General features: G+C 35.4%; 1 protein-coding gene across 6 annotated transcripts in view; it reads right to left on the bottom strand.

Moving 5' to 3' along the window:
• ERBIN (erbb2 interacting protein) overlaps positions 1-13,001 on the bottom strand; it is a 117,132-nt gene that overhangs the window by 20,455 nt on the left and 83,676 nt on the right. For 3 of the 6 annotated variants that reach the window (XM_063423957.1, XM_063423954.1, XM_063423958.1), the window contains 10 exons: positions 12,271-12,415; positions 11,730-11,802; positions 10,491-10,620; positions 10,019-10,134; positions 8,986-9,055; positions 7,751-7,850; positions 5,622-5,743; positions 4,865-5,035; positions 3,906-4,088; positions 1,641-1,758 (listed from right to left, as the gene is read on the bottom strand). In XM_063423957.1, coding sequence (XP_063280027.1) covers positions 1,641-1,758; positions 3,906-4,088; positions 4,865-5,035; positions 5,622-5,743; positions 7,751-7,850; positions 8,986-9,055; positions 10,019-10,134; positions 10,491-10,620; positions 11,730-11,802; positions 12,271-12,415 — 1,228 coding nt within the window. The remainder of the gene's footprint in view (positions 1-1,640; positions 1,759-3,905; positions 4,089-4,864; positions 5,036-5,621; positions 5,744-7,750; positions 7,851-8,985; positions 9,056-10,018; positions 10,135-10,490; positions 10,621-11,729; positions 11,803-12,270; positions 12,416-13,001) is intronic. The other 3 variants (XM_063423960.1, XM_063423955.1, XM_063423956.1) reach the window with 2 other exon arrangements.

Below are 13,001 nucleotides of genomic sequence, written 5' to 3'. Positions count from 1 at the left end.
CATATATATATGGGATTTAGAAACTGTCTCTTGCTCTTCAGTAATTCTTATTACCAGAAACTAAAATGTAAGCTAACACCTTTGTAAAGTTCATTTAAACTTACAAAATACTGTTGGAAATAGTTCCTATTTTTTAAAATATTTGGCCTAATGTAAACAGCCCTTATCAGTTAATTAAATCTGAATTCTTGCTTTATTATAATTTTCCTTGTCATACACAAGTCCTGTATTACAGAATACTTCCTTCAAATATCTATCAAATCATACTGCTGTTACTATAAGGATTTCAAAATTGTCAATTACATGAGTCTATTGGCCTCTAAGAAAATGAAGCACACTGCTTCACATGCAGTATTTTGAAAGGGCACACCATTCCTGATTTTGAACATTCTATCATTAGTAAAGCTATTTAGTAGATCAAAACTCTGGAACTATCTAGATCACCAGATAAGCTCTGTATAGCTTTTTAGTAAAGTAAAAAATCAGCAATGAAAAATGTTCTTCTGCTTCCCATGCTTTGCAGATCCCTCAGGATAATATTTTCAGAGTAATTTACCCCTGTGCACATTGATTCTTGCTTAATGTATGCATACTTACATACTACATCCGTATAAAAATAATTTCTCTGGGGGAATTCAAGCCAGCCGTGATTCTGACATGAGTGCAGAAACAAATACATTTAAATTTTTGCTTCAAGTCAGTTACAGGTGCCAAACGCATACATTTTGTGGAACTAATGTCTGTCTTCAGAGACAAGAAAGAAGTTTTGACCTGGTACTTTAGTCAGACATAAAAAGCCACGGACAGTATTGATAAACATCCACCTTTTCATCTCTGTGTGATCCTCAGGAGACTCTTCCTGCTTCCACCATGTGGTTCTCCTCACCAAATCTCACCTTTACACATCTAATGTCCAGAAAAGCCTTTATCCCGAAAGTACTGGACTTGGATATCATATGAACAAAATACTATTGCTATCCTCTTCCTGTGTCATGTTTTCTCTAAATCTCACGCCCTTTCTTACTCTTGTAGAAATGGCTACACTGACCAAATTTATAGTTCAGAGAATATGAAATTTAGTTAACAAAAAAAAAAAGTTCAGAATTTTCATGCTAGGAGAGCAAAGAAAAATAAAAGTGTAAAATAATTCTGAAGAAAGAGTTTTCACAAGGAAAGTTTATTCTTAAACCATAGGAAGACAGCACAGCTTCTGTAGAGAAATTTTAAAAAGTCATACTGCTGCCTATAGCAGCTACCTATTGCAGCAAGAATTCACAAAATCTGGGTGAAGGGGGAGTTACAGAGTATTTTCGATATAAATATCACTTTCTGAAATCTTTTTCTTAAGCACATCAAAAGTGTGTTCAAGCTCAAAACCCCATAAAACAGACACCCTTCTCTTCCTGTCTGACTTAAACAGACAAGAATCAAGAAAATTAGGATATCAATGCAGGTTTCTCTAGCATGCACTCAAATATATGCAATTTTTCCCACTTTCATTGCTTAACTAGGAAAATATCTCTTTTAAAACATACAAATTAAGCCTTCTTTTACTTAATTTAATTTGAAAATGTAGCCACTTTTAGTCAAGAAATTATCCCAATCATAAAACACTTCCAATGCTTTTTATAGTATCTTACCTTTTTTGCTATTGCTTAGAGCTACCACTTTTGGTTGGTTTATGGAGGTTTCTATCAGTGGTGGTCTCATTTCTGCCATTTTCATCTCTTCATCAGAGGAGAGTTCTTCTGACTCCTGCTAAAGGAAAAACAGCTTTATGCTATCCATTTTGAAGAGTAGCCCAAAGTTAAGTCAGTGCTATCTAAATTATCATCCACTAAACAATAAAGGGGTAAAAAGATAAATGAGCCACATAAACACAGGCAAAGCAAAAAACTTAGTAGTGCATCTGTAGTGCAAGTCAACTGAATTATCTGTAAGAAGTAGCACTTGCAAACTTGTATTGTCACTGCTGAACTCTGTTGGATGACACTTAGGTAACTTTAACTGCAAAAAACTACTTGGAGCAAGCAGATGAAGCCTTCATCCCACCACTGGCGAGAGCATCCAGCTGAGTCCAAGTCACAAAGTTTGCTGAACCAACAAACATCACAGACTGACCAGCCGGGTATTGGTTTTGAAGAAAAGAGCTCAAACAGAAATAGCTACAAAGTAGCCAAGAGAATCCTAGGAATGGAGAGGTACACTATGAGAAAAGACTGAAGGAGCTTGGCTTGCCCAATCTAGATAGAAACAGAGTAAGGGTAGCTTGCTAGGGGTAAATTCCAAAAGGAAAAGAAGTTATTTGACTTCAAGAGCTATGGCAGAGAAATAAAGCAGTGCTGAATACATTTAAGCTAGTAATCCCTAGTTCTGAACCAAAAGATGGAACTCAGTACACTTATGAGGGAGATTAACAGACAAAGCTGCTGCAAGAGCAGCCATGCAATTGATTCAGTATCCTACTGCTACCCTATAATGATTTATCTTCAAAACCCAGTATTTTGAAGAAACAAACCCCCATCAAAACTTCTTTCCTCAAAGCGAAATTTCTTTCTAGTACACATGCTTCCTGCTACGAAATCCATGTTACAAATTGCAAAAAAAGTCTGCCAATATTCACTTTTTCTTACTGTTTTAGAACACTTAATGCATGGAACCTATTGGAGTACCACCTTCCCATGATACCAATTAGCTGGCCAATTCTTAGGTCTGCAGGAAGGACAAGCTTCACTGCGATGCAGCGAACAAGCTACAACAGTCCTAATTAAAAATAAAAAATAAAAAACCTTCAGCTTTTCTCTATAAGCTGAACAATCGACCTGTCCACTGCACCTACCACATTCCCTTCCTCCTGGATGGGACATACAAGTGTGATCAATGCTGAAATGAAAAGCTTACACACAGGCAAAGTTTAGGTATCTGGATTCTGCAACAGGATTACCAGCAGTAAATAAGGAAATAGACAGACACAAGGACTTCACTGTACCTGACTCATGTGCTTACTACAGCTACAAAGAATTGTCTACTGTCACTATCAGTAGACAACTATCACAATCTTCTGAAATCACATTTTAAAGAAAAAATGTCAATACCAGTATTTTCAAAAAGAATGTAGAAGCAGGAACCCTGGGGCAGTAGCCAGGGACAGCCACAACTGCCTGTCACTCAAGTCTTTTCACTGTATGATATGGGCACATTCCAAAGCTTACCCGGCAGAAAAAAATCACTTGTTGAAATTACAAAGAAAGTATTTTATAGATTATGACTGGAACTGATTGAATGACAACTTCCAAAATTTGTCATAAATCTCAAACTTTCTAAATAAATGAATACGTGGTGTTTATCAGAGAGATGCAAAGTTCAGAAGTTTAAAATCCTTCACTGTAAGAGGTAAGTATATTGCAAGTAATATTCCTGACAGCTCACTAGTAAACACAGAGGAATAAATATTTTTAAACCTATCTTATGCTTTTCATTTGAAATGCATGTGTATACTCACTTGGATACAGGAACTTTTTATTGCTACCACTGATCTGATATTTTCTCTTTTCAACAATAATTAAAAGTGATTATTGAATGAAGTACTGACAGTCAAACAACTGGGGAATTCCATCAAAGGATGAGTCTTTTCACAGTGTGTATCAACTTTTAGTTGAGTTTGCATTATTTTTGTTCAAATACACGCATCTTTTATTATGAACTTTTTAATAGCTGTTTTGACTTTTACTTAATAAAATCTGAGGCAAGGAAAATAGTGCATTGAAAACCATCAGATAAATTCAACACTGATGGAGGGCAATTTTCCTCTATTGTCAACAGAATTTTTCATCTCCCAGAAGAACAAACTCAATACAACACCAGCACAATTTCTGACTGCTGTAACGCTCATTGCAACGCCATACCTCAAGCATGTCTTCATGGTTGACAATTGTTTTCGTGTTCTGCAAGGTTTTAACAAGTGCAGTCATCTGTGAATTTGCAGTGCTGTGCTCAGCTTCTGGTTCACTAGGCTTCTGCACAGAGCTTCCTGCTGAATATTGCTTTCTCTCGTCGGCTTTGTTCTTTATCGAACCGATTTCTGAGGTCTACAGAATTAAGAATATTAGCAGAGAAAGCATCCTGAAACGCTTTTAGCGACATGTAGTGCGAGCACTATATATTTTGCAAAAATATGGAATGGAAAAATCTGAGCTCTGAAATGATAAAGAACAGAATTTCATAGGTATGAAATGCTAAGAAAACGCCACAGATAACTAAGGTGTAGTCCCTAAGGTATAGTCCTTCAATCAGTCTCTTATCCTTACTGGTGTCGACATGTGCCATTATATTTCCTGTCAAGTGAAAAAAAAATCAAACAGGCAATACCTACAATGATGCTATGTGAACACCAAAAACTAGTGCTATCTTCTCTCATGCTGCATGATGCTCTTGGAGATTTGGGACACTTTTGCCAGCCTGCTATTACTGCTTGTTACCACACAAAGCCTTCAGTCATGAGAAGTAAAAGCCTTAGAGATTATCCAAATTTCATCCTGAAGTCTGGCAGATGAAAGAGGATCAGAAGATGACAAAGATGCCATCCTCCAGAAACCAAAGAAGGCAGCTCCTTAACACATCCACCTTTGTATTTGCCTGAGAATTAGGTCACTTTTCTTGTTCTTAGTGCAGGAGGAAGACTGCTACTGCAGACCAGATGTTTATTACAGACCTCCTTAGGTGGGGAAGAGATAAACTGGTTAGGTAATGTAACAACTTGTCTTGCTTTAGCGTCAGATGGGAGGGAGAAGAGAATTAAAAGGAATCAATGATACTTTAGTCTTTGGAATTCCTTGCAAAACCAGAAGATAATGCTATCTCTAACCTTTACCCCCACATCTTTTACAGAAACTGTCTGGACTTCTCGTTTTGACTCCTTGGCAGTATCTTCGGTAGATTCTTCATCCTTTAGTCTGTGTACAATTGTCTGGACTGTTTTGACCATATTCTTGAGTTCATCAGGATATGGAGTAGGGTATCTCTTCAGATTGCCCTCCTGTATAACAAAAAGCAATAAGGTTCTACATTTATTTAAATGTCAGACCTAAAACATAAGCCTTAAAACAAATAATTAATTAGGCCAGACCACTGAATACTCTAGAATCTCCACCTTGATACTCAAGTCTGCCTGCACTCAGGCAGACATAAGCTTATAGAACTAAGCAAGATTATGAATCACTTTCACTCCCTTTCCTCCAGCATGTCCAATGATTCCAAGCAAGGATTAAGCCAACTGTCATTCAGTTGAAATGAAATCAGGATTTATCATGGTTTCCCCACTTGCTCTCCACAGCACCATTAGTCAGGTGGAATCGTAGTTAAGTCCTACAGTGCCGTGTATCAGCATCAGTTCTTCCCCTGTGCCCTGCAGAAAATGATCTGGTGAAATAATGCCCAAACTAAAAGCAAACACAACAAAAAAATCGAAACCATAGTGTTTCATCCTGCTAGACATTCTAAATTGATGACTTGATTTATTCAGCAGAGTGAAACTCATAACCAAAGTAAGGAAAGGCTGATATTAAGGGTGGAAGTAAGAGAGAGAGAAGCATCAAGTATGTAAAAATAAATTCAATACTCACCCGAGGTGGTGCCTCTCTCTCATCTTTGTCTTCATCACACTCAAATGCCACCTGAGCACGCTGTTTCCTCTGTTCCTCCCACAGAGAGGGATTGAAACTTTCATTATCAGATATGAACATAACTGGAAAAAAAACGCCAAAGAAGTTCTTATAAAGATAGGCTAGACCATGCAAAACAAAACATACTTTTTTTCTTTCTCTTGGATGGGATTGGTGTGCTTTTGTATTAATTCTTTCTAAAACATAAAGGACTAGCAGCACCATTAACTGAAGATTAGATGCAATGCCACTGCTTTGTGAATTTGGTTGTACTTTTATGTTAGAAAAATCCCTATCTTTAAAAAGAAAATCATGTGCTCAGCTGTACACTAGTCTTAACATTCAGACTTGAAACTTTTCAGAACTCTGCTAAGTGGTTTTATTCTAAACATAAATCTGAAATAATGTATTTGTGTGTATACATATAAACATGAATTATACTTGTATAGATTTAGATAGCCTACTATCAGTACTTATTATCATTAAGCACAGGTAGGAACATTCATCTGATTTCATTTAATGAAAATTTAAAAAAGAAAACTAAGGCTGACTTACTGAGAAAAAACTGTATTCTTACTAATCTTAAAGCAATCTAAGCATTTAAAACTGAAGGTTAAATTAATCTGCATGATTTTGCAGCAGTTATGCAGTTGACAGGGGCTTCAGATACAAGTATTTCTTGCTTAACATTAGAAGAGATTAAAAAAGTCTTGTAGGTACCTAATGTCTCTTACTTTACCCTGTCTTGGTGTTACATCAGCCAGTTACATTTAGCATGACAAAATAGTCTAATAAATTTGCCATTACCACCCAGAAAATGTATATCCTTCACCAGCAATACCAAGACTATTTATATTAACAACTTCAATACCTGCTGTCTATTAAGTGTAGAAAAATACTTTATTTTAGGACTCAGTAAGTGCAATGGAATACTTATTATTCTGCATTTATTGGATAGACTTAAAATTTTAACACATCTGAAAATATTATAATAAACTATCACCATTATGAAGACTTTCTGACCAAAAGCCAACTTAATAACCCTATCTGTTGAACCTCAAACTTTCCTTTTGGAACTACCACCTCAGACAGGTATTCTGTCAGCTGAAACCAAACAATCTACAGAAATTTTTCTTCTACAAAAAGTCAGAACCTGAGAAAAACAGGGTTCCAATGGAGAGAACATTTCAGGAACAGTCTTGAACTTCACTGAATCTCCCAGTTCTCACATTCTATCAGAGGTATTGCAGATACATTAGAAGGCTAAAAGTGATGCTCAATTTACTGCTTTTGCTTATATTTTTGATTACTCCTTTGTCAATGTACTAGTCACTGGTGCCATGGAAAAAGAAATGCTGGAGCTTGTCCGTTTTATATATTAATACTTCCATTAATATATTGCCCCCCACTTCATTTCTGTTAAAGCAGCACAAGCTTTTTACTCTTCCTTGCAAGGGAAACCAAATGGAAAAATAAAGTTATTCAACTCTCCTTCCCTAACTCCTGTTGGGCTTACTACTGGAATGTTACTTGTTTCCTTAACTATTTCATAACTGCGCTGAAACAGCTTTCTGGAAAGAGCTTAAAATTTTGTGCCTAAGCTTTTATAAAAACAGTTCAAACTACATGTGAGCAATATGCTTTTTCTGGAATAATTTTTTTTTCATTTCAAAATATACCAGAGAATGTGATGTATTTTTTAAAAAATACGTACTTGGTAATGGAGGAAACATTTTGCTAAAATAGTCTGTTTGAAGCTAACACTTGCTAAGAGAATTTCACCCCAAACCATTAAGCGCTATTGGAAGGAATGAGGGTGTCACGCTGGGAGTGGCAACCACTACAGCACATGTTCCTGTCAGTCCACTGCTCACCTTACTCACTGAAATAGTTTCATCCAGAATTTACCACCATCTAAATCTCATTAAGTTACTGTTCTCATTCATCAGACACAACTCATCATCTCTTACAAGTACACTCCAAACTCATATTAAGCATTATTTAGTGAAAATCATATTAGCAAGAAGCCTTCCCATTATTATTTTCAAAAGTGACCACTGCGACAGTAATTTCAGAAATTCCCTACTTACCCTCCTCAGTCCTTGGTTGCTGAGGGAACATGTAATTAGTAAGTACTGTTTTCTGTGTGTCAGGGTCAGCTTCTTTTTGAAGAGGGATAAGTGGTTTAGACTAGAAAGTGAATGAAAGAAGGCTATGTTATGAGAATATATATATAAAAAAGTAAATATGACCTACATATCACAGAGCATGCTGTCCCATGACTTTGAAGACTACTCTCCCTTGAATTAAACTATTTCTCCTCTGAATAAGTTTCACAAAATGAAGATATTAATATGTCTGTACTTGACTGATGACAGGCTTTCGACTGAGGACAATCTCAGCAACAGCTCTTGTGAAAAAAAACCAGTAGGTAGTCAAAAAGTAACCCAGTTTTTTGTTGGTACTCACTATCCCAAAGCACACCGATCAGAAATGCACAGATTTAATAGCTAAATGCACATTTAGCTATTTAAAGCTGCAGACAATCTTATAAAAGGAAAAATGGTGCACACTTGTTTTTTCATTTTGACACCAGATTGAACATCCTCCAATCCTTACTGGGAAGGGCAGAGGATTCTTGAAATTACTGTTTTAGTAATAGTGCACGTCTAAGGCTAGTGGATTTCTGACAGTCCTGTACACCATAATGCAATTCAGAAAATCAACATAATACCAAGGACTTTAATAAAAAGAAAAATACAAGCACATGAGTGATTGCTTAACAGCTTCCAAGTTGAACAGTCACACAGTTCAAAGGTGTGGCAAGAAACCTAACTCAAAACCAAGCACGCTGAGTTTCCCCACTGGTATAGCTGTGAAAGGAACAGCAGGCTACACGTTTTTGTTCAAACTTACCAAGCACTAACTCTCCCTCACAGATTAGCCTGAACTAACAAAACCACCACCACACCAAAAAACCCCAAAAATTAACAAACAAAAAACCAACCAACCAACCAAAAAACCAAACAAAAAACCAACTAACGACAACATCAAAAAACCCAGAGAAAACACAACAAAAACAAAAGCAAACAAACAAAAAATTTCCCTATATATGTTAAATAGCATTTCCTCACAGCACAGAACTCCAGGATTATGAGTCTCCACAGACACGTAAGCTCAGTACTGGTTACTTCAGGAGAATTGACACAGTAATGTCCGGAAAGTATTAATGTAGGTCTCCTTATTTAACAGATGGTTCTGTTCTTGTCAATCCCATTAGGAATGGAGCCAAGAATAATTTATTTTCAATATTAAAAAATCTTACCTGATTGTCTGATAGCCACATTGCAGTGAGCTGTTGCAGTTTTGTAAAGGTAAATGGTAAATTCTTCAGTCTGTCAATTACAAGAATTTATGTAAGTACATTTAGCAGCACTGTTAAGATTTTAAAGAATCCTGCATTAGCCTGTAAAATATTTTAAAAGGACATTTCTATTTGAAGTTAACTTAATAAATAGTGAGAGCTGAAGGGCTACAGCAAGTAATTTAAATTCAAGTTAAAAACACCTCAAACAAACAAGAAGAACTCGTATCTGCCCCGTTTAGCAAATAGCTTAAAATAGAGAAGTAACACTGTAACTTGAATTCAACTCAACTGAGTGACCTAACACAAAGGCAATTAACATGAATTAATAAATCTGAATCCTCACCATTTTATCTGTCAATATACATGCCAATTAAGGAAAAATGCGCTACACCTGAAAATCAGGTTTTTTCTCAAGACACATGTACGGGGAAGGGGCTATCCCAGATGATCAGTGCTCTGGCAGTAAAGGATAAATCAAGCTACAGAGGACAGAGAAGATGGATTGACAGAACAGGAGGGAGAGCTCTGCTAGACTTCTCTCCCAGTATACTTCAATTCTGTAAACTAACCATTCCCCAAAACTACAAATTTTGTCTATTTTTACTAACCATCTCTAATAAAACACAACTCTTTTTTCTCCCTTCCACACTATCCTATGATACTGCTGGGTGCTCCACATTCAATTCAAGAAGCTATTAATCTTTAAGTAGTAGTCAGGTTTTATGAAAATAACCTAAGTAATGCCCTAGAAAAATACATGCTAACAATCACAAATGTAGAAAAGCTGCACTTCAATGTATCTACCAAGTCATTAAGACAAAGACAGCTCAATATAATGGAAATGGAAGATCCAGAATACAATAATAATACATTAAATACATCTCAGTCAGCTTCTGAGATATGTGTGACACCCATAATGGATTCAAAACAATCCCTCTATGTTATTGTTGCATTTTATACAACTTCTACTTGATTAAAAGCATTCACAAACCTATTGTCACTCAGATTGATGACTTTTAATTTCTGCATATCACCCATTTCTTCAGGGAGGAATTCAAGCTTGTTAGAATGCAGAAACAACACTGTTACATGCTTCCAGTTTCCAATCTAAAAGAAAAAAATAACAAAGAATTAATTCATCTTCACAACGTAAATATGGAAATATTCTCAACAAAATATGAAGCACTTTGTTTTAAAACAATTAATATTGAGGCTATTTTGCCTTGAAATTTTATTCTTACATACTAAACATTTCATTTCAATACACAGCAATGAATTCCTACTTGTTGCTTAAAAAAATCAAATTTCATTATTTATAAACTTGTATAATTGCATACATCCTCCTTTAAAAATGCACACAAAGAAAATCCTCTCAAAAATTAGTAACTTGTTATTCACAAGTTGTACAAACCATATAAACACATTAAAATATTCATTTTACAGACTTGCAATTAAATACATACCTCTGATGGCAGTTGAGTTAAAAAGTTGTGATCTGCAGCAAATGTTCTTATATTCGAGAGCTGCCCAACAGATGAAGGCAATGTTTCAATCTCATTGAAACTACAGTCCAGTTCTTCTACTGATATTAACCTGCAAAAAAAAAATTCACTCATCTATACAGCTTAATTAATTGAGCATTAATTGAATACTTGCAGTTTAAATGAAGATAATATTACTATTAATTAAAACTAATATATACTATTAATTAAAACTAGTGTAGTTCAAAATAACCCCAAGGAATTAAAATCCAGGAAGAATCCTTTCCTGGGGGCCTAAAATGGGTTTTAGAGTGGGTGTTTTTTCCTGTTAGTTGATTGCAGGTTTTTTGGTTCTGTTTTGAGCTTGCTTATTTTTTAAAAATCTCCTTTACACTGTCCTCACAATGAAAACAGTGAGGCCAGCAACATCGAATGCTTGTGTAGTACATGACAACATCCAGTGTAAGGCATTAAAAACATTCAGAATGGGACAGATCATTGACAAATTAGAGCTGAGTGCAGCTTCTGAACAGGCAAAGAATTTCAATATTTAGAGACCGTGAACCTAAGAATCTGGCAGTGAAGCATTACTTTGTAAACTCTGACAACAAAAGAAGACCTATATTAATTAAAATATATGAAAAGAAATAGAAAGATACGGTACATTTTTACAGCACTTGTGAGAATTAGTTTTGGTATTATTTGCAAGTTTTAAATTAAATTGCTAAACACCAAAATATATATTAAAAAAACTTGCTGATGGACAGCTGAAAATTCTCCATATATATATATATATATATATATATATATATATATATATATATATATATATAAAAGATAAATACACGTTCATATGTACTTTTTACAAGATTTTTGAGATTGGGCAATCATTTACAGTATCTACCACAGCCATGTTACTGCCAAAAAAAACCAATTTCTGGAAGCTGACTCTAAGTATCTTTTTTTCACACTCAATTTTTGTTTTAGAGACTGGTGGCTGCAGTAAGTGAGGAACATACGTCCTCTGGTATTAAGTGATAGGAACATACATGCTGCAAAGTACAACTAAGATATGAAGATGCTTTAAATTGTATTAGGACATTAACATGTAGAAGAAATTAAGTCAAGTATTTATTAAAAACTATGAAAGAGGAGCCACTGTTACAGAAAAAAAAGTGTTCAGAAAGGCAGTTCAACTTCTTATTTTGGTAAAATACCTACCCTCCTATGGAGTCTGGCAAATAAATTAACTGGTTTTCATCAATTTTAAGTGTTGTCACCTTTTTCAGAGAACCTATAATAATAGGAACAAGTAAATCAAAATGGACATTTGAGTTCATGAAGCTGAGTTTTAACTTTAAATAAGGAGGGGAAAAAACCCCAACATTATGGGCAAGCAACCACATCTCTATTCTCTGGCATTCCTATAGTGGTGTATTCCTAAGGAAATAAGGAGATGAGCTTACAGAATTTGTTTGCCAGTTTACAGTATGTCAACCATTTGGGTAGGCAGGTGGGGGCAGGGAGAAAAGGAAATTGGGGTTTTTTTCTGCTAGAGACAGCCATTTTCCACCCATTTGCAAACTACTGTATGAAGTAAAGAATGCTCCAAAACCATTTTAAGTTATTTGCATTACAGCTTTATCAAGAACTAGCACTTCTACTCAACTGAAGCATATCTAGAATGTAATTTCTGTATTTTCAAGTGTTCTGTGTCTGAACTATAGGCTTTTAACAACATGAATTAACTCAAGATACAAACCAATAGACTCTGGCAGTTGCTGAAGTGAATTACTGGATAACAGTAGGTCTTGCAGGCTTTCACAACCTGAAATACCTTCTTCGACTACTTCAATGTTGTTTTTAGAAACATCCAAGTATGTCAGTTGTTTCAAAGTGCCTATGAACTAAAAGCAAGAAAAAAGAACGCATTCTAGAAAGTGCAAGTTCAAACAAAAGAATCCATCAGATTTGACCTCTCAAGTGTAATGTCAGAGGAAAAGATTTAGAATGCTGAAATACAATTTTATGTAAAACATACAAACTTTCAGATGAAGTGTTTTGTGCAGATAAGCACAGCTGATGTTTTTACACACACACAGGCACTCCACAGTAGCCCTGCATGCCCCTAAAGTCAGTCTTCTGCACATTGACTAGCTACTGTGAATCAAATAATTGAAGCTTTAGAACAGACTTCAGAAAGAGACACATAATGTGAGGGTATCATTATGCCCCAGCAGACTTTAAATGCCCATTTTTGCCTTTTGTGTAAAACTGCATCCTTAAAAACAATGATGAATCCCTAATTGTACTAAACTGACAGAAACAAAACAAAATATAAACTGGTATTACTATTCCGTATGAATCAAGCATAAGATTTAAAATTCATGCACACTACTCCATTAAAATCTTCACTATCAGAAATACAGTTTTATTTTACTGCAAAACACAGCTCAGCTTGCACTTTGCAATCAAACCACTCACCCACCTAAG

The sequence above is a fragment of the Prinia subflava genome, chromosome Z (assembly GCF_021018805.1).
Source record: "Prinia subflava isolate CZ2003 ecotype Zambia chromosome Z, Cam_Psub_1.2, whole genome shotgun sequence".
Classification (NCBI taxonomy): domain Eukaryota; kingdom Metazoa; phylum Chordata; class Aves; order Passeriformes; family Cisticolidae; genus Prinia; species Prinia subflava.
Note: the sequence above shows the minus strand (reverse complement) of the source record. Positions and strands in the feature narration are given on the sequence as shown.